The sequence below is a fragment of the Salmo salar genome, chromosome ssa14 (assembly GCF_905237065.1).
Source record: "Salmo salar chromosome ssa14, Ssal_v3.1, whole genome shotgun sequence".
Taxonomy (NCBI): domain Eukaryota; kingdom Metazoa; phylum Chordata; class Actinopteri; order Salmoniformes; family Salmonidae; genus Salmo; species Salmo salar.
In genome coordinates this window covers 26,119,307-26,144,654 of record NC_059455.1, presented here as the reverse complement: position 1 = coordinate 26,144,654, position 25,348 = coordinate 26,119,307, and the positions used below count along the sequence as shown (strand labels likewise).

The following is a 25,348-nucleotide window of genomic DNA, read 5'->3' as shown; positions in this document are numbered from 1 at the left end:
TTGTGTGTGAGGGGGGGCTGTCTCGATGTGACGTGTGTGTGTGGGGGGTGGGGGTGGGGGGTGGGGGGGGTGGGGGGGTTGTCTGATCTTGAAAGAGTGAAGGGCCGTTGCACCTTTGGAGTATAACAGGGGGTGCTTATGTCATCAGGCGGTGGATGACACATTGGAGTTGTTCATTTATCCTGTGGTGATCGGGGCATGGATTGTATGGCTGTAATGAAGTCCAGCAGATCATTGTTAAGGTAGCCTGTTACTGTACACTGTGTAGCATTATGTCTGACTGTTATATTTGGGTATTCATGCTTTCCAAACTGGACAAGCACACAGAGCAAATATAGTATAATTTCACTGAATAGTTCTGTTGTTAATTTCTCTGGAGAACTGCAAAGGACTTCAAATACTTTACTGTTATGACATATGAGCATGAGTTGGGCATGCGGAAAATAGGCTGGGCACTGTGGAAGGATTCTCTACTGATGTTTTGTTACTAATGTCTTGTTACTGATGTCTTGTTACTGATGTTTTGTTCGAAGGACATTGCAATGTCTTTTAGCAATACATCTGACTACTCATTGTATGAAAAGCCAATGCAAACTGTATCCTAATGCCACTCTCTCCCTAAACCCCCATAAATATAATTATTTACGTTCTAAATTCTAAACTATGACGCACGTTTATACTGCAAACAATTTATCAGTTGTTTTTACATAACTTTATCAGACAATATTTGTAAAACTTCATTTGAAAACACAGGAGGATGTATGTGTGATGGAACAGGCTAAACCAAAACAACTTATGTGATGGAAATTGTTTCAGGAGGATTGGGGTGATATGGATGGCATGTGACAGTGTTGAGTATGTGTAGTTTTTGAGAGTAACCCAGCTAAATGATGGGGTTGCCTGAGACTATGTTTGTAGTCGTGAGAAAATATTTGTAATCGTGTCGCTACAGGGCACTGTTAAGCAGCTGACTTCAGACCATTGACTTCACCATTGTTGTGTTTTTTATGCTGCCAGTGACCGGATTCTGACTGAAATGGTTTTGATGGTTGCTAATGAGCCAATTGTAAAATAAACATTTTCGAAATAGTGTACGGCTCTGATAATAGTCAGCGCAAGTCTTTTTGCCCACATTACAATTGTAGACCAAAAATTATCTCAGTATTTATTGTGGCTGATTTTATTTGATTTATTAGAATCCCCACTAGCTAGTCTTACTGGGGTCCGACACATTACATAAGAGACATTACAGGCAAAATACTTTAGAATTTACATTTACACCGTCATAGGATGCCACCTTTCCAACAAGTCAGTTTGTCAAAATTCTGCCCTGCTAGAGCTGTCGCGGTCAACTGTATGTGCTGTTATTGTGAAGTGGAAACGTCTAGGAGCAATAACGTCTCAGCCGCGAAGTGGTAGGCCACACAAGCTCACAGAACGGGACCGCCGATTACTGAACTGTTCATCGGGAGCTTCATGGAATGGGTTTCCATAGCAGAGTAGCCTAAGATCGCAATGCCAAGATTCGGTTGGAGTTGAGTAAAGCTCGCCGCCATTGGACTCTGGAGCAGTGAAAACACATTCTCTGGAGTCATGAATCACGCTTCACCATCTAGTAGTGCGACTGACAAATCGGGGTTTGGAGGATGCAAGGAGAACGCTACTTGCCCCAATGAATAGTGCCAACTGTAAAGTTTGGTGGAGGAGGATTCCTTGCTTCCAACTTTGTGGCAACAGTTTGGGGAAGGCTCTTTCCTGTTTCAGTATGACAATGCCCCCTTGCACAAAGCGAGGTCCATACAGAAATGGTTTGTCGAGATCGGAGTGGAAGAACTTGACTGGCCTGCACAGAACCCTGACCTCAACCCCATCGAACACCTTTGGGATGAATTGGAACACCGATTGCGAGCCATGCCTAATCGCCCAACGTCAGTGCCCGACCTCACTAATGCTCTTGTGGCTGAATGGAGGCAAGTCCCCGCAGCAATGTTCCAGCATCTAGTGGAAATCCTTCCCAGAAGAGTGGAGGCTCTATTGGCAGCAAAGAGGGGACCAACTCCGCATTAATGCCCATGATTTTGGAATGGGATGTTTGACGAGCAGGTGTCCACATACTTTTGGTCTTGTAGTGTACACAACAACATGGGGGAGTGGTGTTGTGCCGTGGGGTGTTGCTTTATTTGTTTTTTGAAACCAAGCTTGCTGTTCACTTGCACTATATAAGGTGGGAGTGCCATGGACTAAGTGTGTGTGTCAGTGCTGTGTGTAAGTTGACTATGCAAACAATATGGGATTTCCAACGCATTGTTTCTTTTATAAAAACAAGAAGTGATGTAGTCAGTCTTTCCTCAACTTTTAGCCAAGCCAAGAGAGACAGGCATGCATAGTATTATCATTAGCCCTCTGATTACAATGTAGAGTAAGACGTGTCGCTCTGTTCTGGGCCAGCTGCAGCTTAACTAGGTCTTTCTTCACAGCACTTGACCATATGACATGATAATCAAGATAAGAGAAAACTAGAGCATGGAAGACTTGCTTTGTGGAGTGTGGTGTCAAAAAAGCAGAGCATCTCTTTATTACTGTCACGTTCGTCATATGAAGGAGACCAAGGCGCAGCGTGGGTATCGTTCCACATCTTTATTTATATGTGAAACTATGCAAGACATACAATAAACTATAAACAAAACAACAAACCGTGACGAAGAGGTGCAACATGCACTAACTCAAAATAATCTCCCACAAACACAAGTGGGAAAAACAACTACTTAAATATGATCCCCAATTAGAGACAACGATGACCAGCTGCCTCTAATTGGGAATCATACGAAAACCCCAACATAGAAAAAAGTAACTAGAACACAACATAGAAAAATTAAACTAGACAAAACCCCCCAGTCACGCCCTGACCTACTCTACCATAGAAAAATACAAGCTCTCTATGGTCAGGACGTGACAATTACAGACAATTGACCTTGTATTCTCAGCTTTATTTGACAGGATTGTACAATATTGTATTGTATGCTGTATTGTGACATTACAGTACATCTTACAAGGCCCTGCTGTACCATAAGCTGACTCATGGTAATCCTACTGTACCTCTCTTCTTCCCTGGCCCTCTACGTTGGCACCTCCAGAGTCCTCAGATGGGCACATTCATCGGCGTGTACCTGCCCTGCATGCAGAACATCCTGGGAGTCATCCTCTTCCTGCGTCTCACCTGGATCGTTGGCACCGCCGGCATCTTGGAGTCTTTCGCCATTGTCGTCATGTGTTGCACCTGTGTGAGTACTATGTAATAATACAAATGGGGTACTAAGGTGTGAGTACTAAGGTGTGAGTACTACTGGGCTTAACTACTTATATACAAACACTCCTCCGTTTTGGGGAGTTCAGGTACTAAACTGTGGTATTCTCTGCTAATCTTAGTTTTCTCTGCCATGAATGAAGCGGTCTCATTTTGCTCCCTGAGGACATTGTAACCAAACACCAACCAATGCTAGTCTTTTTTATTTTTTTCCCTCTCTTACAGACCATGCTGACAGCGATATCCATGAGTGCTATTGCAACAAATGGGGTAGTGCCAGGTAATGTCAGTTCAACTTCAACTTATTTTCCACCTTGAATAAGAAACCTCAACCTCTGCTTTTATGGTTATTTAGCACTATAGAACTGTCTATCGTTTAACCATGGTTGATTATTATCACTATTGCATTGGAGCTATAGTCTGTGGCTGACTTCTTTTCCTTTCCAGTCCTTTTACCCGTATCTGTTCTCTTGCCTCATGCAGCCGGAGGCTCCTACTACATGATCTCCAGGTCTTTGGGACCAGAGTTTGGTGGGGCTGTGGGCTTGTGTTTTTACCTGGGAACCACATTCGCTGGCTCCATGTACATCCTGGGAACTATTGAAATCCTTCTGGTAAGGATAAAACAATGCCTGGTCATGATATAGGAAATACACAATGTTTAGAGGCAGGTGTTTTTCATTACCACATGACTCTTCCAGGAGTTGGTACCTTGTAACAGCCTATAACAATGGCTTAGACTTTTTCCTGGACATGTCACATGGGCCGGGAAAACTCTTGGCCCAAACAATGTTTCATGAAGGTAGTGTCCGAGCTTACTCCTATTCTTGTTCCAGACGTACATCGTGCCGAACGCTGCAGTGTTTGTGGCGGAGAAGAAGGAGGGCGAGGCGGAGGCCATGCTGAATAACATGCGTGTGTACGGGACTTGCTGCCTGGCTCTCATGGCTCTGGTGGTGTTTGTGGGCGTCAAATATGTCAACAAGCTGGCCCTGGTCTTCCTGGCCTGTGTGGTGCTCTCCATCATGGCCATCTACGCCGGAGTAATCAAGACCGTCATAGAACCACCAGACTTCCCGTGAGTTAGATAGTTCATCTATGGGCACAGGAGATGCTAGTGACTGTGTTTGTCTGGTCAGATTCATATTCACAATGTAAAGGACAATCATCAGTCATCTGATCTTATAGGGCTGAATTCTAACGTGACCACACATTGATATCAGTGAGACAGATGTTTATAGACTCTTTACAGTGGTTACAGTGGCCAAAAGGAAAAGATTCTTAGTTCTTTACACTAGAAAATATCCTGATGAATACATGTATATATTTCCCACAGAATCTGTCTCCTGGGGAACCGTTCCTTGCAGAACCACAACTTTGAGAAGTGTGTGAAGACAGAGGTGATCAAGAACGTGACGTACACCACTAAGCTGTGGGAGCTGTTCTGTGACAGCCGCCACCTCAACGCCACCTGTGATGATTACTTCACCCTGAACAATGTCACTGAGATCCAGGGCATCCCAGGCCTGCTCAGTGGGGTCATCAAAGGTCAGTGGAGCACCAAGACAAATTTCTCGAAAACAATTGTTGCGTGGTAATAAAGTTATCTGATTCTGTTTCAGAGCACACTTATTGGTACTACTACTACTTGTTTACTACTTACTCACTTACCAAATGATTATTGGCATATTTTATCATAGCCGTGTCATCTGGTTTGATCAACCTGGGGCTCAATAAGGAAGTCAAATTAGTCAGGGTATGGATTTTACAAGGTGTCAAAAGTGTTCCTCAGGGATGCTAGCCCATTTTGAGTGCAATGCTTCCCACAGTTGTGTCAAGTTGGCTGGATGTCCTTTGGTTGGTGGACCATTACTGATACAAACTGGTGCGCCTGGCACCTACTACCATACCCCATTCGAAGGGACTGAAATATTTTCTCTTGCCCAGTCACCCTCTGAATGGCACATATACACAATCCATGTCTCAATTGTTTCAAGGCTTAAAAATCCTTCTTTAACATGTCTCCTCCCCTTCAACTACACTGATTGAAGTGGATTTAACAAGTGACATCAATAAGGGATCATAGCTTTCACCTGGATTCACCTGGTCAGTCTATGTCATGGAAAGAGCAGGTGTCCTTAATGTTTGTACACTCAGATTATAGTCTACTATAATGCGTCTCCTCTGTGTCCCCTGTTAGACAACATGTGGGGGGACTACGGGCCCAGTGGGATGTTGGTAGAGAGGAAGAGGCAGTCGTCTGTTCCAGCCCAGGATAACTCCAGAGATATCTACATGCCTTACGTCTTCAACGACATCTCCACCTTCTTCACTCTGCTGGTGGGAATCTACTTCCCCTCCGTCACAGGTTGGTATAGTAGCCATATTGTCACCATAGATATCGTCGTGTAGCTCCTCACGCTGATTGTAAGGGTGTTACTGTAACTTATGCTTTGGAAGAGTTACTGTAACTTACGCTTTGGTGTTTTTAGTTTTGGTGTTGTTTTCTGCTGCGGAGACAACATTTAAGTATGTTGGTGATTTCCTGAATTTCAGCTTCTGAATAATCGATGTGTGTTCAATCACAGGAATCATGGCGGGCTCCAACAGATCTGGAGACCTCCGAGATGCCCAGAGGTCTATTCCTTTCGGCACCATCCTAGCCATAGCAACCACTTCTTTCATTTGTATCCTTGGAGAAACCATAGATATGATGATGCGCGTGTGTGGAGTGGTGTGCATGCATGGAGTGCTGGCATGTGTGTTTTAGTGTGGGAGAGGGTATGTCTTGTGCATTTGTTAACTTTGACAACACTATTTCTTTCTTAACCCCAAATCCCAGACATGACCTGTGTTGTGCTATTTGGGGCCTGTATCGAGGGTGTCGTTTTGAGAGACAAGTAACTACTATTCCACAGTTATTATTTACGACATGGCATTAGCTGTTATGACATTCTGTACAGTAGCATTGATGCAGAAGCCATCCCTGCTGTGTATAACTTGTATATTAAAGACCTTTGTGTCATTCATACAGTGCCTTCAGAAAGAATTTACACCTTTTGACATTTTCCACATTTTGTTGTGATACAGCCACATTTTTGGCACTGATCTACACACGATACCCCATACTCTCAAAGTGGAATTTTGTTTGTAGAACGTTTTTTAAATCAATAAAAAATGTAAAGCTGAAAAGTCTTTAGTCAATAACTATTCAACCCTTTTGTTATGGCAAGCCTAAATAAGTTCAGGAGTAAAAATGTGCTTAACAAATTGCATAATAAGTTGAATGGACCATCTCTGTACCACATATATAGAATTATCTGTAATGTCTCTCAATCAAGTAGTGGATTTCAAGCCCAGTTTCAACCACAAAGATCAGGGATGTTTGGACTAAGTGTGTGTGTCACATTGATTAGTAGATGTGTAAAAAGAAAAGAAAGCCGACGCTGAATATGCCTTTGAGCATGGTGAAGTAATTAATTAGGCTTTCGATGGTGTATCAATACACCCAGTCACTACAAAGATACAAGTGTCTTTCCTAATTCAGTTGCCTGAGAGGAAGGAAACTGCTCAGGGATTTCACCATGAGGTCATGTTATGGGTATGCTAATGTAGTTACAGTTTTGACTTAAAAAGCGTCTTGACATGAAAATTGCTGTCTAGCAATGATCAACAATCAACTTGACAGAGCTTGAAGAATGTTCTAAAGAATAATGGGCAAATATTGTACAATCCAGGTGTGAAAAGCTCTTAGAGACTTACTCAAAAGGACTGACAGCTGTAGTCGCCGCCAAAGGTGCTTCTATAAAGTATTGACTCAGGGGTGTGAATACTTATGTTATTAGATTTTATTTTCAATCAATTTGCAAAACTTTCTAAAAACATGTTTTCACTTTGTCATTATGGGTTACAGTACCTGTGTTTGTATAACATTCAACTGTGTCTGTTTCCGCTACAGATTTGGGGACTCTGTCAAGAAGAACTTGGTGATTGGAACTCTGGCATGGCCTTCTCCATGGGTGATCGTGATTGGCTCCTTCTTCTCTTGCTGTGGGGCAGGGCTGCAGAGTCTTACTGGTGCCCCTCGTCTGCTGCAGGCCATAGCACGTGACGGGATTGTCCCCTTTCTGCAGGTAAGAAGGTCCTAAAGACTGTGCTATGCCCCTTGCTATTGCATCTCAATAACATAAACACTTCAGCTAGTTTCTCTATCTCTTTATTTTTCTCTCTCCTTCTCCATCTCTCTCTCTCTCCCCTCCTCCAGGTGTTTGGTCATGGTAAAGCCAATGGGGAACCTACCTGGGCCCTCTTGATGACCGCTGGGATCTGTGAGATTGGAATCCTCATTGCGTCACTGGATGCTGTTGCCCCCATTCTCTCAATGTGAGTGTGTTCAGTATGTGTGTTCTAGGCGATACTGCAAATGTGAGCTTGTGTCTTTCTCTCTATAGTAATGGGATGGGAGTGTTTTATCCTGTCTGTTGTGTACAGTATTAGCTCATTGTCCTTTTGGAAGCCTATAAGACACTTCTATTCATCTTCTCTGTGGGGCTGGGTTGCAGGTTTTTCCTGATGTGCTACCTGTTTGTCAACCTGGCCTGTGCTGTCCAGACACTGCTCCGCACTCCCAACTGGAGGCCCAGGTTTAAGTTCTACCATTGGTGAGTTCATATTTTCCATGCCAAAAGTGTCAATTCAGGGATCTTAGACTCTGGACCAATATTAAGTTACAGCCCAGCACTAACACACCTAACACATCCAATCAACTAATCACTCAGTAACATACAGTATAGTGGTGCGAAAAGGCGCACAACTCAAATGACACAGACAAGACATGACTCACTGTGCTCCAACACAACATGGGAAGTATGAACAAAGGAAAGCATTAACAGAGTGAAACAGAGTCTCTAACTCGTGAGTGTTGCAATGATTCTGTGCACTGAAACAGCGTTTCACTCTTGTAAGCTAGAGAAATAAATCACTGCATTTATGTTAGGAACCGATTATACGAAAAGACCTTTCCATACAAACATTTTCCTACAGAACTGGGAATGAACTATAAACAGTGGCTTATTGCTAACAAAGGAGCTAAATAATTATATAGTCATGTGCAGTGTTGAGTATAATGCTTCTTGAAATAAATGGCAAATGCACATGGGAAATAGAAAGTGCTATTTGGATGTAGAGACCAATGGCAGATTAGACAGTGTGAGTGTTCGTGACAAGTGGGCATAAATCCACATCATCACACACTTGATTAGTTAAATCAGGTGTGTCAGTGCTGGGCTAGAACAAAAGCCTTCACTGCTCAAACATGCCCAAGATCAGGATGTAGTAACACTGACCTAATGCCTATCCAAACAATAAGCCCATTCAATAAGCTGTTGTCCTGTTCTCTGGTCCCTGCAGGACGCTGTCGTTCCTGGGGATGAGTCTGTGTGTCTCCCTCATGTTCATCTCCTCCTGGTACTATGCTCTGGTAGCCATGTCCATCGCTGGATGCATCTATAAGTACATTGAGTACAGAGGGTAAGATTTTGGTTTTCCAATAACAGCTCAATAACATTAATTAAACTACTGTAATTACATTAGTAATGTCCCCACTCAAATCAAATCAAATTTTATTGGTCATGTACACATGGTTAGCAGATGTTAATGTGAGTGTAGAGAAATGCTTGTGCTTCTAGTTCCGACAGTGCTGTAATACACTGCTCAAAAAAATAAAGGGAACACTTAAACAACACAATGTAACTCCAAGTCAATCACACTTTTGTGAAATCAAACTGTCCATTTAGAAAGCAACACTGATTGACAATAAATTTCACATGCTGTTGTGCAAATGGAATAGACAACAGGTGGAAATTATAGGCAATTAGCAAGACACCCCCAATAAAGGACTGGTTCTGCAGGTGGGGACCACAGACCACTTCTCAATTCCTATGCTTCCTGGCTGATGTTTTGGTCACTTTTGAATGCTGGCGGTGCTTTCACTCTAGTGGTAGCATGAGACGGAGTCTACAACCCACACAAGTGGCTCAGGTAGTGCAGCTCATCCAGGATGGCACATCTATGCAAGCTGTGGCAAGAAGGTTTGCTGTGTCTGTCAGCGTAGTGTCCAGAGCATGGAGGCGCTACCAGGAGACAGGCCAGTACATCAGGAGACGTGGAGGAGGCCGTAGGAGGGCAACAACCCAGCAGCAGGACTGCTACCTCCGCCTTTGTGCAAGGAGGGCAGGAGAAGCACTGCCAGAGCCCTGCAAAATGACCTCCAGCAGGCCACAAATGTGCATGTGTCTGCTCAAACGGTCAGAAACAGACTCCATGAGGGTGGTATGAGGGCCTGACGTCCACAGGTGGGGGTTGTGCTTACAGCCCAACACCGTGAAGGACGTTTGGCATTTGCCAGAGAACACCAAGATTGGCAAATTCGCCACTGGCGCCCTGTGCTCTTCACAGATGAAAGCAGGTTCACACTGAGTACTTGACAGACGTGACAGAGTCTGGAGACGCCGTGGAGAACGTTCTGCTGCCTCCAACATCCTCCAGCATGACCGGTTTGGTGGTGGGTCAGTCATGGTGTGGGGTGGCATTTCTTTGGGGGGCCGCACAGCCCTCCATGTGCTCGCCAGAGGTAGCCTGACTGCCATTAGGTACCGAGATGAGATCCTCAGACCCCTTGTGAGACCATATGCTGGTGCGGTTGGCCCTGGGTTCCTCCTAATGCAAGACAATGCTAGACCTCATGTGGCTGGAGTGTGTCAGCAGTTCCTGCAAGAGGAAGGCATTGATGCTATGGACTGGCCCGCCCGTTCCCCAGACCTGAATCCAATTGAGCACATCTGGGACATCATGTCTCACTCCATCCACCAACGCCACGTTGCACCACAGACTGTCCAGGAGTTGGCGGATGCTTTAGTCCAGGTCTGGGACGAGATCCCTCAGGAGACCATCCGCCACCTCATCAGGAGCATGCCCAGGTGTTGTAGGGAGGTCATACAGGCACGTGGAGGCCACACACACTACTGAGCCTCATTTTGACTTGTTTTAAGGACATTACATCAACGTTGGATCAGCCTGTAGTGTGGTTTTCCACTTTAATTTTCAGTGTGACTCCAAATCCAGACCTCCATGGGTTGATAAATTGGATTTCCATTGATTATTTTTGTGTGATTTTGTTGTCAGCACATTCAACTATGTAAAGAAAAAAGTATTTAATAAGATAATTTCTTTCATTCAGATCTAGGATGTGTTGTTTAAGTGTTCCCTTTATTTTTTTGAGCAGTATATTTAACAAGTAATGAAAGGCGATGGAGTAAGAATATGTACATATAAATATATGGATGCGCGATGGCAGAGCGGCATAGGCAAGATGCAATAGATGGTATAAAATACAGTATATACATAAGAGATGAGTAATGCAGGATATGTAAACATTATTAAAGTGGCATTATTTAAAGTGACTAGTGATACCTTTATTAAATCAGTTTATTAAAGTGGCCAGTGATTTGAGTCTGTATGTTGGCAGCAGCCTCTCTATGTTAGTGATGGCTGTTTAACAGTCTGATGGCCTTGAGATAGAAGCTGTTTTTCAGTCTCTCGGTCCCAGGTTTGATGCACCTGTACTGACCTCGTCTTCTGGATGATAGCGGGGTGAACAGGCAGTGGCTCGTGTGGTTGATGTCCTTGATGATCGTTTTGGCCTTCCTGTGACATCGGGTGCTGTAGGTGTGCTGGAGGGCAGGTAGTGTACCCCCGGTGATGCGTTGTGCAGACCGCACTACCCTCTGGAGAGCCTTGCGCTTGAGGGCGGTGCAGTTGCCGTACCAGGCGGTGATACAGCCCGACAGGATGCTCTCGATTGTGCATCTGTAAAAGTTTGTGAGGGTTTTAGGTGACAAGCCACATTTCTTCAGCCTCCTGAGGTTGAAGAGGTACTGTTGCGCTTTCTTCACCACGCTGTCAGTGTGGGTGGACCATTTCAGTTTTTCCGTGATGTGTACACCGAGGAACTTAAAACTTTCCACCTTCTCCACTAATGTCCCATTGATGTGGATAGGGGGGTGCTCCCTCTGCTGTTTCCTGAAGTCCACGATCATCTCCTTCATTTTGTTGACGTTGAGTGTGAGGTTATTTTCCTGACACCACACTCTGAGAGCCCTCACCTCCTCCCTGTAGGCTGTCTCGTCGTTGTTGGTAATCAAACCTACCACTGTAGTGTCGTCAGCAAACTTGATGATTAAGTTGGAGGCGTGCATGACCACGGAGTCATGGGTGAACAGGGAGTACGGGAGAGGGCTGAGAATACACCCTTGTGGAGCCCCAGTGTTGAGGATCAGTGGCGTGGAGATGTTGTTTTCTAAGGGAGATGTCCCCACGGAATTAAATACAACACAGTATTATATCTCTATGTAGAGTCCATGCCTTTCTTTAACCCATTTTCTGGACCGTGTTTTGTAATTATACAGTTTGGTTACAGTTTGGTGTATTGGCATTGGTATCTAAATGTGTGAGATTTCTGTAATCCTAACAGGTTTTGTGTAGTGCTCCTGCCTTTTTTAAGCCTCTCTCTGATCTCTTTCTTCTCAGGGCAGAGAAGGAGTGGGGAGACGGGATCAGAGGTCTCTCCCTGAACGCTGCCCGCTACGCTCTGATCCGCCTGGAGGAAGTGCAGCCACACACTAAGAACTGGAGGTGAGAGGCTGAGAGCAGTGTAGAGCATAGGGTGAGGATGACTCCTGAGGGCCAGAGTCATACTCAGTTATGTCATTTTCCACTTAGACACATTGTACATTAACTTTTTAAATATGAAGAACATTTATTTGACGTTTGAGACCCATAATGTGCGCACATGAATGATATCTCCTTCATTGGTCTAATGTTTCTGTACTTTAGGTTTGCAGTGTAGTGCTGTCCTGCCTGATGACCTAGTTTAGTGGCTTGCCTTGATGTCTATTTATCTGAACATACACTGACTGTACTGTATCTATCCCCCCAGGCCTCAGCTACTGGTGCTACTGAAGCTGGATTCAGACTTGGGGGTGAAACACCCTCGTCTGCTGTCCTTTACCACCCAGCTGAAGGCAGGGAAAGGTCTGACCATTGTCAGTTCTGTGTTGGAGGGCACCTACATGACCCTGGGGGCTGAGGCCAAGAGCGCAGAGCAGGTGAGAGACACTAATATCACATGACCAGGGTGGCAGAGAATCAGTGTTCAGACAAGGTGAGATGTGCAGAATAGCCGCAGTTGGAACAGATTCACCCTTGGCTACTGATTCTCAGACCTGTCCAATATGATCAATAGAACTGCATTACTAGTGTTTTGTGCTCGCTGGAAGCAGGTGTAATTTAGCCACCCACTCAGATAGTAAAGAGACTCCATCTGCAGTTTATAAAGCCAAGTGCTAGTGTAAGTAATATTATCCCTGACTCTGACATTCTTACTCCTGTGCGGTCACCACATTGGGGGGGTATGGAGTTCTCAATTCATTTTCCCATAAAAGAGAATTCTGCCACCTGCTGGGAGGTCAGATGGGTGTGATAAAATATCATAGAGGCAAACCGTTAGAGATGAATAATATACTCAGTAAGTTACAATATTAATTTACAATTAAACTGGTGAAGAGAAATACATTATCTCTGTTTCCCTCACGCTCTGTCTTCTTCCTCATCCCAGATTACAGTCTGATGAAAGCTGCCTTTCCGTTTTTGCTCTGTTATGCTACCCTCCAGCCATGGTCAATGATACATTCTGACTGGTCTAATTCAAGCACAAAGAGGTCAATAAAATGCTATGCGAGGCCAAACGCCAATGGCTCTGTAGAAATTCCTGCAGTCAGCTATATAGATGTTTCCATTTATTAGCCACACATGTTAAAACATGATTTTGGTCACTCACTCTTGACTTCATGTCCAAGTTTAGAAAGCATTCATAAAGCTTACAACTCCAAAAAAGCCTCCTTCATACTTTCTGCATACTTTCTGTAGTATACTTGCATCAAAATGTTTTATCTACTATGAGTGTCTTGCAAGTGTAAAAATAGTATTTATGGAAACTATTTATATTCACTCTGTCATCCATTGATCCATTTTCCTCTTTCATTCTCTTTCCTTCTGGTTGTTCCTCTTCACTTGGTGCAGAACGTCAAGTCGGCCATGCACGCGGAGCGTACCAAAGGTTTCTGCCACGTGGTGGTGTCCTCTAACCTGCGGGATGGTTTCTCCCATCTGATCCAGTCGGCAGGGCTGGGGGGCATGAAACACAACGCCGTCCTCATGGCCTGGCCAAGGGGCTGGAAACAGGCTGAGGACTCCTACCCCTGGAAGAACTTCATTGGTCAGCAGTCATTTCATACTATACTCTAACATACTTACTTTACTATAATAGTCTACAGTACCTTTTAGTAGCATCATCAAGTATGTCTGACTAAAGTAGTTTCTCCAGAAGACATTCACAGACATTTGAAAAATTAACCTAGCTAGTTACACAACAGGGCCATAAGTATGTGGACACCCCTTCAAATTAGTGGATTATTTCAGCCACAACCTTTGCTGACAGGTTTATAAAATCGAGCACACAGCAATGCAATTTCCATTGAAAAACATTGGCATTAGAATGGCCCATACTGAAGAGCTCAGTGACTTTCAACGCAGCATCATCATAGGATGCCACCTTTCTAACAAGTCAGTTCGTCAAATATCTGCCCTGCTAAAGCTTTCCCGGTCAACTGTAAGTGCTGTTTTTGTGAAGTGGAAACATCTAGGAGCAACAACGGCTCAGCCGCGAAGTGATAGGCCCCACAAGCTCACAGAACAGGACCGCCGATTGCTGAAGCGCGTAGCAATCATCTGTCCTCGGTTGCAACACTCACTACCGAGTTCCAAACTGCCTTTGGAAGCAACGACGTCATAAGAACTGTTCGTCGGAAGCTTCATGAAATGCAGCCGCACACAAATGCAGCCGCACACAAGCCTAAGATCACACTGTGCAATGCCAAGTGTCGGCTGGAGTGGTGTAAAGCTCGTCACCATTGTACCCTGGAGCAGTGGAAGCGCATTCTCTGGAGTGATGAATCATGCTTCACCATCTGGCAGTCTGACGGATGAATCTGGGTTTGGAGGATGCCAGGAGAACGCTACCTGCCTGAATGCATAGTGCCAACTGTAAAGTTTGGTTGAGGAGGAATAATGGTCTGGGGCTGTTTTTCATGGTTCAGTTTGGGGAAGGCCCCTTCCTGTTTCAGCATGACAATGCCCCTGTGCACAAAGCAAGGTCCATACTGAAATGGTTTGTCGAGATCGGTGTGGAAGAACTTAACTGGCCTACACAGAGTCCTGACCTCAACCCCATCAAACACCTTTGGGATGAATTGGAACGCCGACTGTGAGCCAGGCCTAATCGTCCAACATCAGTGCCTGACCTCACTAATACTCTTGTGGCTGAATGGAAGCAAGTCCCAGCAGCACTGTTCCAAAATCTGTTCCAGCACTGTTCCAAAGTGGCAACCAACTCAATATTAATGCCTATGATTTTGGAATGAGATGTTCGATGAGCAGGTGTCCACAAAACTCCACATACTTTTGGCCATATATTGTACCTTGAGTGAGATCTGGTTTTGTGTTCCGAGAATATCAAGCAAGTGAATGTCTTATGGTCGAGTCAAGTGTTTTTCCTGACCAAATGACCTGACCAGAGTCTGTCAAAACTGTGGGACCTAATTGTATGGGTTTCTTGTTATGTGGGTTCCTTATCCCACAGAGACGGTGAGAGAGACAACGTCAGCCCATCAGGCCCTGCTGGTTGCTAAGAACATTGACAAGTTCCCCAGCAATCAGGACCGTCTGGGGGAGGGCACTATAGATGTGTGGTGGATCGTCCATGATGGAGGTCTTCTCATGCTGCTGCCTTTCTTACTGCGCCAACACAAGGTACTGTGACAGGGGCACCATATACCCATGGGTACTGTTGCTTTGTAAAAAAATATATAATAATAAATAAACTGCTTTCTAATGGAGGCCAGATTTTCACAAAGTGAATTGCAGGGGGTCATTAAACAATTTCCTTCTCTGTCCCAGGTGTGGAGGAAGTGTAAGATGCGTATCTTCACCGTGGCTCAGATGGATGACAACAGTATTCAGATGAAGAAGGACCTGCAGATGTTCCTTTACCACCTCCGTCTCAATGCTGTAGTGGAGGTGGTGGAGATGGTAAGCAGCTGCACTCACACTCACTCAATCATACGTGTTATATAGGATCAATAAGAAACAGTTTGTCAGGGTTTTGCCCAAAATATTGTGCCAAATTCTTCATATTGCTTTGTATTTCTGTCCTCAGCACGATAGTGACATTGCAGCCTTCACCTATGAGAAGACCCTGGTGATGGAGCAGCGCTCTCAGATGCTGAAACAGATGCAGCTGTCCAGGAACGAGAGGGAGAGAGAGGTAACGTGGTGCTCTACACTGTCTGGCTCTAACTCTGTCACTATAACCAGGTGGTTCAATAGTGAATAAAGCATCATTTATATTGACATGCAAACACATGATCACTGCTTTGAATGTTAACTGTAGGCCTATGCAAAGTGGTTAAAACAAAGACAGCGATTGCACTTCACGCACGGGACAGATTATATCTGTGGCCCTTCCTGTTTCAGTAGTTATTTACTTCCTTGTCGTGTGGGGCTCGTAATATTGGCCGACTGTTGTGACATTTTGGCCTGTCCTGATTTCTTGCTGCTGTGTTGGATGTTCTGGGCTCGCATTGGGTTGGGCTTCAGATTCAGAGCATCACAGATGAGTCGCGTATCTCCATCAAGAGGAAGAAGTCATCAGTGGTGGAGACACTAAAGGCCCCAAACACACTACAGGTCCCAAGCCTGGCCATTTCCAGGGACATGCGGGAGGATGAGGAGGTAGCCAAGCAGCCATGTGATGTCCCATAAACATCCCATAAGCATCTCCCTCTCCCTCGCCACCCTCTAGCCCATCCTCATACCTGTATCTGACATGGACAGAGCCGCAGCTATTAAATACCCCAAAAATTGCTGTGATTTGTGAATTCTTGAGGAACTCTTAAGGAATGACAGAGATGTTCCAGTAGCAGCGTACTCCAATGCTGTATGTGTTTCTGGAAGCAGTGCTGGGAAGCATTGCTCTGAGTGAATATGTCTGTGACAAAATAATTAAATTGAACTGAATTATAGGATCTCTATTGCTGTGGCCCTCTCCGCGTCATTGTCACCGCACACCTCGATTAACTTACCTGAGAGTTATCGGCTTTGTAGCAGCTATTAGACTTAGATCTTTTTAGAACTAAGAACTTAGAGCGTTTTAGAAAACTGCCAACCCCAACCCTTCAACTTATTTACAATTTTCAACTTCACTACAATTTATTTGCAATATGTTTTATTATTGTTTGCTGTAGTACACTTAGTTTTGTTCCTATGTAATGCATTGTTTTTAAGTCACTTTGTTATTTTCATGTTGAGGCATTGAAATGTATTTCATTAATTTTTCCGTGGAGGAGACAAATGAAGCAATGCAACAATGAGAATATCATCCCTAATACATTGTGGATCTTTTGTTAGGAGTAACATTATCATTCTTGTCGGTAATGCAAAACAAGGATAATCTCCATTCTACAGTTGTGCCGGCCTGCTGATCCTGTCTGATGGGAGGCACCACTTTGTTTAGCATGCTGCCTGGGTCTGTAGTAAAACCAGTGTTGTTATTCCCCAGGCTCAGCTGATCACTAAGCTGGGCACTAAGTCGCACGGCAACCTCAACGACAACGCTACCGCCACGCCCGACCACCGCGTCCACATGACCTGGACCAAAGACAAGCTGATCACCGAGAGGAACCGTAACCGCAGTGAACCCAACGTGGGCGTGAAGGACCTGTTTAATATGAAACCGTAGGTATCTCCCCCTAGAGGCTCCAGGCTCACACTGCAGCACCCTGTGGGACCAGAAGTAGCCCTTTCACACTACTCAGTCTAGCCAAGCCGTGCTGTTCTGTACTGGCCTTATTATGGCACTGGGAATTCCATAGATGCACCTGTCTACTGCACAGATACTAAATCATAGCTACAATAGCTACTGTTATTTGAAATAGAGAGTGTGTCATGTACCATTACTTGAACTAGTCTTTGTTCTTAGGATGTTATATAGTGAATAACCTGGCATCAGTCTGTAATCCATCATTGATGCCCAGTTGTCCCTATTTGTCTATGAAAGAATGTGATTAACCTTTTATATATGTTTTGTTTCCTCCCTTCTAGCGAGTGGGAGAGTCTGTAAGTCAAGTTTCCCTTTGTCTCAACTGTGTGATGGTGTGTGTGTGTGCCTGCATGTGTGTGTGATCCTTTCCATGTCATGACCTTACAGTTTTTATTGGAGAAGCGAGGGTTGTGTGAAGTCTTTCTTCACTTCTCTCCTCCTCCTCCTCGCAGTTGATCTGCATGGAAAGGATAGCGTTCTCTCTGCATGCATGACCTTGCCTAACTTGCCGAGACTGTTTGCTATAATCATAAGGATATTATATATATAACATATATGCCTTGATGTATCAGTTAGTGAGGCGTGATATTATTACTAAAGGCAAATCATCAAAGTTCTTCTATCATGCAATTACTTCTACCTACAATATTCATGAAGTAGATGTTTCTTAAGCCTACTGATACAATGCTACTGTAACCATGACATGAACCTGATCTCTATGCTTCTGTTGTATCAACATGACATAACTCCTGACAAAGTCAATCATGAACACTGTCAGAACAATATATTATATGGTATGTCTATACCGTAGCATGTCTATTGAGGCATTCAATATACAATGACTTAGGGTAGCTAATTGGCTTACTGTCAATTCTTGGTAAGCGTGTGATTAAATTTGAGTCATGACGCCGTCAAGTCACTTATCATGAATGCTTATGACAGGTGTGATATCATGTTTATAATAGCATCCTGTAGTAGGATATAAGGCATAGTCTAAGGTTGTCTCAAATGGCAACCAATACACTACTTTTGACAGGGCCCATTGGGCTCATACGGCTCTGGCCAACAGTAATGCATTATAAAAGGAATAGGGTGCCATTTGGGACACAGCCCAAGTAGAAGACATGTAAGAATTGTTTTTGCTGACTTCAACCTGTACTCTCATAGGAACCAGTCTAACGTGCGTAGGATGCACACCGCGGTCAAGTTGAACGAGGTTGTGGTCAACAAGTCCCAAGGAGCTCAGCTGGTGCTGCTGAACATGCCTGGGCCGCCCAAAAACAAGGGAGGAGATGAGAATTGTATCCTTTTTTTAAACCACTAGTATACTCTGAACTGGACAACTGAGTGTCCACTTCATTTGTCAGTATCATCTTACAGTAATATAGACTGACATGGATGGAAGCTATACGCTGTTTTGGACACCATAAAGTAGTTTGGGGCATCCCCAGCTGAATGAAATTCCAGACAATTTTAGGTTATTGCCCTCATTATTTTTACTTTTGACATTTCAAATGACTGTACCATAGGTGCCATTAGTACTCTTCCACGTCAATCTCTATATCCAGACTGCAGTTGTTTCTCCTTTACCCCATGGCCTATAGACATGGAGTTCCTGGAGGTGCTTATGGATGGGCTGGACCGGGTGCTGCTGGTGCGTGGCGGAGGCAGGGAGGTGATCACCATCTATTCTTAGCGCCAGCAGACACAGGGCGGGCATGGTGCAGCCTCAGAGCCTCCGGTGTGGCCGGCCAGCCAAGTGGCTGGGCCTCAGCCTCTGCCACAGTGCCAGGAGAGGAGCTGGGCGCCCCCTACAGTATGGGAGGACAGTAGGGGGCTACCTCCACTCTTAGAGCAGGCTGAGCACACACCGCTGCTGACTGGTGGAGGACATCAGAGGGCACTCTGGATCATCCTCCCTTTTTATTTCTTGTCATATTCCTTTCAGGTTTTCCAAGTCAGTTGTTATGAATAGGAGAGTTGTTTCAGTAGAACAAAGTGCATGAGTAATGATGTTAGATTAGATAGAGACGTCCTCTGATGACATAGCTCAGGGCACTAATGCAGTATGGTTTAGTCCAGTGATTCCCAAATTGGGCGAGCGAGGAGTCAGCGGAGGGGGAGGGGGGGGGGTGTGCCCTGAGCTATGTGCCCTGAGCTATGTGCCCTGAGCTATGTCATCAGAGGGTGTCTCTGTTGACATAGCCCCCCACTCTGTCCGGCTTTCAACTTACTCTTGAAAGTTGTAATAGTACTTACTCATGAAAGTTGTAATAGTAGAATGCCCAAGTTGCAATTTGGGTAGTAGTAATGCATTGGGTAGTTTTCCTTTTGTCATTGCATACCTTAGAGAGCTATTTATAACTTGTCATAAATGTCCAGATCAACTAGCCCATGGCAGCTAATGGTTTTTAGCTTTTGCCCATAGAAATAGACTTGGCACGCGTGCAGGATGTTCCCCAATGCCGGAATGAAAAGGTTTGGGAACCCCTGGTCTAGCCTTTTGCTGATATGGGATGTAGCTTTTAAGTTCAGATGGTAGACAGGTGTTTAAATCCCAGGTTGAGCAGCCTACTGCAGTTGTGCCCTTGAGCGAGCCATTTTCCGTGAATCGCTTCAGTATCCAGTTGTGTATATGAGCCATTTGTGCAAAACATAATGAATTATGAAATGATTAAATGTCCTCACAAATTTCACTTATTGAGATTTGTTTGAGCACAATTTTCTATTATAGGAATACAGTATTTTCATCTCAATTTGATGAAATACACAATGGCATAGGGAGGCCACAATACAAATATGTAGTTTTGTTACACTAAATTATATTGGTTATGTTTTATTTTACAGTACTATTTAAGGTAATTATTAAGTAACTGTTATGTAATTACATTTTTTCCCATAGAATGTCTGTGTAAATACTTGATAAAACAGCTTTAAAATAAAGCCATAGCCAGGAGATATGAATATGCTATGCACAATAGTTATGTATTTGAAATAGTTCTCACCAAAGCAAAGCTCTTGAGATTTGTGTGGTCCATTGTGGTGACCAAACTTAATATACTGTACATTAAGATAATTACCAGGCTTTATTTGATCTAATCAAATGACAGTCCTTTATGGTTTGGATTCTGTGTCAGAGATGAGGCAGAACAGAAGTCAAACTGTACATTCTGACCCTCGAATGTCTATGGTTGCATCCTAAATGGCACCCTATTCCCTATTTAGTGCACTACTTTTGACCAGAGCCCTACAGATGAGGGATCTTAATTTGAGCCAGTTTGCTACAGCAGGAAAATAGTCCTGCAGCAACAGGAAATGTGAATTATTATGTGGCGTATAATTAATGGACATTTTTGTGGGGGTTGATATATTTTTCAGAAGGGAAAATCAAGTCTGAAATTTCAAAGTGTAAATTACAAACTTTAGAAGCCTTTTTAAACCTTAAATACAGTACACATTTTACATTTCCTGCATTGCAGGAAAGTTCTCCTGCAACAGAGTCATCAAATTAAGAGCCTACATCTGTATCAGCTCTGGTCAAAAGTAAGGCACTATATATGAAATAGAGTGCAATTTGGGAGGCAACCTATCATTTAGGTGTTATATGGGGAATGAACTGTACATTACATTGGGTTATACTGAAATGTGTATAACCGAGTGACATAGTATCCATGTCATGTCACATTTTGCTGCATAGCATGACATGTGTGTGTTGTCTAGTGCAACATTAGACCTACTGCACTGTATGCCATTATTGATTCCTTTTTCAATTCACTAAATCGGGTGACTGACTACTTCTGCTGTTTACATATCACAGTGTACTAGGAAACATAGTACCTTATTTAATTGTCTGTGTTGCTGTGTACTGTGCTCACCAACTGTGTAGCAGCACAACGCCAGATTCCAACAGTACATGTACACTTAAATAGGAAAGCAGCCATTGTGTGTCGATATTGAGATCATTCATGTTTCTTGTATTGATTTATTTAATGTACTGTGACTGTCTGCACTCTGTCAACAGATGTTGGATGTGAATTCATGTGTTTCCCGTGGGATACTGTAAACGTTTATTTATGTCCCCATTGAGTATTGCAGGTAAACATAGGACTATGGGGTCGACATTGTTGTACTCTCCACCAATGCTTATGCTGTCTACAGTACCTACCTATATGGTTGTTTGAATCCAATCTCGTGAGGTTATAGTGTGTTTTGAGGGAGCCTGTATGTGTCTGCGGTCTGCACCATATGAAATGATGCAAGACATACTGTATGTTATTTGTCACTAAGATTTAGCTGATGTTGTTTTTAACAATAAGTGTTAGCTGAATATGCAAGAACTATACGACTATGACCTGCTCTATGACATGGTGTCTAAATCCATCATTTAAGACAGATGGTAGATGAATGCAAAGATTGTTTTGCACTATTTTATATTAAACTATAGATTTATTTGACGGTATTGCATATTGCTGTCCTATTATATTCTGTAATCCACCTTATAGAAATACACTGGGAGATAAAGTACAAACATGTCAGCTGATTCTCCTCATATGATGTGTACTGATACGAGCCCTATAGGTTCAGATGTGCCAAAGATATTTTGAATTAATGAAAGACTGAGTTAATGTATTTCAATTTAAAGTTAACAGCATATCATAATAGTATAGAATATGTAATATCTGATATCTCTAAGTAAACTCTTAAGACTCATTTACTCGTCCATAGTAAGTGTTTAATGAAAACTAAAATGAGAAATGTAAGTATGGTTTTCCCTCTACATCAACAATCAGTAGGTAGCATAATATTTACTGTTTCCTTTCATCTTCTGTAACTCTTTATATATTTTTTCTCCCTTTTAAAAAAAATTGTATTGAGAAAATAGACTGTTTGAGAAGACTTGACTGTTGGAGTTTGAGAAAATGTATGAATTTGCTGAAACTTGACTGTTGGAGTTTGAGAAAATGAATGAATTTGCTGGAAGTTGTCCTTACCATTTCATAACGTGTGATTCCACAGCTGTCATTGTATCTATAAGTGACCATAACTGTTTAGGAATAAACAAGCTATAGCCTACATATTTAAGAGACTGTGTGAATAATGTGAATATAATCTGAAAAACGACTGGGGCCATATGGAAGTTGTACCAAGTTCTTGTTTTTATGTTTCTGGGTTTGTCCAGCAGAGGACATTGCTTACAATAGAAAAATGGCTCCAAATATTTTACTGGAGAGGTCTTGTTGGCAATCAGAATAATGTGAAAACTTCCCACTGTCAATAACTTGCAAAGGTTTAGCACTCGTGACAGTGAGAACTAAACTGGACCAGTCCGTTATCAGTAGCAATTGAAAGGCTTTTATTAAATTGGGACTGGAAAACTGTACTGCGCTCTAAGTTTTTACTTTTATCCAACATCCACTATCATAGCCTACCATAAAAACATCATGATATACATTTGAAAACACTTTCCAACATGTAACTGTTGAAGCATATCCTATGACATTTCCCATGATACTGTCTTATTTGCTGCTTGGGTGCTTTCCACTAGCAAGGATTATTATCATGTGGCTGGGAATCAACGCCTAACAACCTCTGAAACTGTCCCAACAGCCCAGCACAAACAGCTACTGTGTTAAACCAACTTATGTAAGTCCTTCCAAACTAAAGGGTCACAGACACAATGCTAACTAATGTTCTAGAAATAAGTTTAATGCCTCTAACAACATGCATTTGTATCCCAAAGCACATGAGAATTTAATTCAAGTGAGCCATGTTTATTGATGTTAATGTTGTTTGTGATTAGTGTTTTCCCAATTAGGACAGTACAGCCACCCATTACTTGTCAGAGAAGCCCTTACTAAAAGTTTCCTCCCTCACAGACAGTTTTCAAATACAGGTGTGCCGTGATGCGTGAGCAAACCAGACAAATTAGGAAATGATGTTTTGTTTCCCTTTATGGGTTAACTATTATCACAGGATGTTTTTCAATTATTTTCCATGTACTTGGCCCACTTATAAATGGCATGATGGGGGTGTTGTACCATGCTGTACCATATCAGCCAGATTTCCCTGGGACTACTAGAGCCTTGTACTACATGTCTCGTTCTCTTTTTAGAGTCTGACTGGGGAAGGGGAAACCTCTGTTTTTGTTCACAGGCTGCTTTTAGCATCCTTAGAGAAATAATGCTATGAGAACTGAACTGAACAAACTGATTTAGTATTGGGGTTACAGAAGGGTGACGTGGGTTTTGAGATTATACAGTTACATTGGAGAGCTTTATGTCACACTCAAAACAGTTACCCAGTTATCAAACTGTTCAGCTTTTGTATGTACTTTGCCAAGACGTAGTTTCACTGTTGTTATCTTGAAACATTTAATGTAGGAAGCCCCCATCCCAAATCCATGCCCCACCTCTCCTCTCCTGGATGTTTGATGGTCTGTGACTAAAGAGAGCAGACTGTGGCCCTTTCAGCTCAGTGTCACCCTGGGTACCCCACAGATATCAACCTGTTCAAAGCCTGACAGAATTCTAAAATAATGGGTCCCATTTTTAACCATTGTACACACCCCAATCCCAGAGCCCAGTCTATAAGAGGTTGTTTCAGAGACATGGGGGTGGAGGAGGCAACCCTCTATGGAAATTGTTTTTCTCACTCACATTATAGACATTTCCCTACAGGCATTATGGTAAGGCATTATTGTATGCAGGAGGACACTTAAGACAGTGTGGAGTAGCCTAGTGGTTAAGAGTGTTTGGCCAGAAACTGTAAGGTTGCTAATTTGAATCCCCAGGCCGACTATGACTAGATGAAAAAACTGTAAGAGGCCCTTGAACAAGGCACTTAACCCTCATTGCTCCTGTATGTCACTCTGGATAAGAGCGTCTGCTAAATGACTGAAATGAAAATGGAGTTTAGCTGTTTACCATACAGTAGATCACACCTCATAAATTGATTACAACTGAAATATGTTTAACACAAACTGTGATACTACCAGAGATTGTATCAAATACTGGGGGCTAAAGTGTGTATTGGTGGGGGGCTGTGTGTGTGCAGAATGTCCATGGCAAATGTACATTTTGTGGCTTCATTTTCTACATATTTGAAAGCTTCTTTGAAATCATCTTGTGCTCAATCAGAATTGAACTAATTCAATTGATTAAGATTGGTAATGGCAATTGCTGACCCATGGTTTGAAAGATCAGAATTACATGCACTGTCCTGACTTAGCCCTCCTCTGTAAGCTGCTAGCTAACCCAGTCACATCCCACAAATGGCATTCCACACAAGTCACATTTCAATTTTTTTCAAGCACTGTGAATACTAAGGCTGTTCTTGGGGAAAATCCACTTTCAGTACGTAAGCCATTACCGCGGTTACCAAAGCAATCAGTCAACAACCTATAACAACAGTAGGGACACAGCAGGGGATCTGGCCTCCCATCATGTTAAAGAAAGCAAGTCTCACTTCTCATTTCTCCGATCTAAACTCACCATGTAAGCCGACTCAGAAACAAAGCAGGCATTGGGAAAATATTAATCCACTCTCCACTTTTAAGCCTGAAATTACCAATTCAAACTCATTCTACTGTAACGAGTATGATAAAACTGTGAGTTGAATAGGCTTACAACATAAAAAGGAAAGGCTTTTTTTATCTACCTGTGAGAAGGATGATAGTGGTCTCATATACAGATACTGATGCTTTTGATAGCCACGGTTTGTGCCTTTCTTAGCCACAGTTTAATTTAACAACAACATACAGGTTTGTCATCATGGGCAGATTGGCGATTAAGAGTACACTGTGAATGGAATCCTTGACCCTGGAGATCAAATGAACAGTGAATGAATGGACAGTGTCCTGCTTGCCCATTGAAACTCCCATTCCTTTCCACTGCCTCGAACAGTTAGATTTAGAACCATGTGAATTGTCCGAGAGGATGCAGACCTGCAGCCTGATATCGCACAATATGACATCGCACAAGAATATCACCTGCCCTTCCACAGAGCCTCTTTCACCACCAGCCACATGAGCCATGCGTGCCCTAGCCAAATCA

The 25,348-nt window shown here is 43.2% G+C and overlaps 1 protein-coding gene across 5 annotated transcripts in view; it reads left to right on the top strand.

Moving 5' to 3' along the window:
• Positions 1-22,677, top strand: part of LOC106569207 (solute carrier family 12 member 7) — a 43,977-nt gene extending 21,300 nt beyond the window's left edge. For 4 of the 5 annotated variants that reach the window (XM_014140329.2, XM_014140330.2, XM_045694139.1 and 1 more), the window contains 23 exons: positions 3,135-3,281; positions 3,530-3,584; positions 3,788-3,918; positions 4,141-4,382; positions 4,641-4,852; positions 5,505-5,672; positions 5,893-5,991; positions 6,147-6,204; positions 7,263-7,437; positions 7,569-7,687; positions 7,867-7,965; positions 8,714-8,833; positions 11,891-11,995; positions 12,300-12,468; positions 13,442-13,637; positions 15,060-15,229; positions 15,377-15,508; positions 15,636-15,743; positions 16,076-16,210; positions 17,037-17,212; positions 17,579-17,593; positions 18,465-18,598; positions 18,902-22,677. In XM_014140329.2, coding sequence (XP_013995804.1) covers positions 3,135-3,281; positions 3,530-3,584; positions 3,788-3,918; positions 4,141-4,382; positions 4,641-4,852; positions 5,505-5,672; positions 5,893-5,991; positions 6,147-6,204; positions 7,263-7,437; positions 7,569-7,687; positions 7,867-7,965; positions 8,714-8,833; positions 11,891-11,995; positions 12,300-12,468; positions 13,442-13,637; positions 15,060-15,229; positions 15,377-15,508; positions 15,636-15,743; positions 16,076-16,210; positions 17,037-17,212; positions 17,579-17,593; positions 18,465-18,598; positions 18,902-18,993 — 3,057 coding nt within the window. In that variant the 3' untranslated portion in view covers positions 18,994-22,677. The remainder of the gene's footprint in view (positions 1-3,134; positions 3,282-3,529; positions 3,585-3,787; positions 3,919-4,140; positions 4,383-4,640; positions 4,853-5,504; positions 5,673-5,892; positions 5,992-6,146; positions 6,205-7,262; positions 7,438-7,568; positions 7,688-7,866; positions 7,966-8,713; positions 8,834-11,890; positions 11,996-12,299; positions 12,469-13,441; positions 13,638-15,059; positions 15,230-15,376; positions 15,509-15,635; positions 15,744-16,075; positions 16,211-17,036; positions 17,213-17,578; positions 17,594-18,464; positions 18,599-18,901) is intronic. The other variant, XM_014140332.2, reaches the window with a different exon arrangement.
• The last annotated feature ends 2,671 nt before the right edge of the window (positions 22,678-25,348 follow it).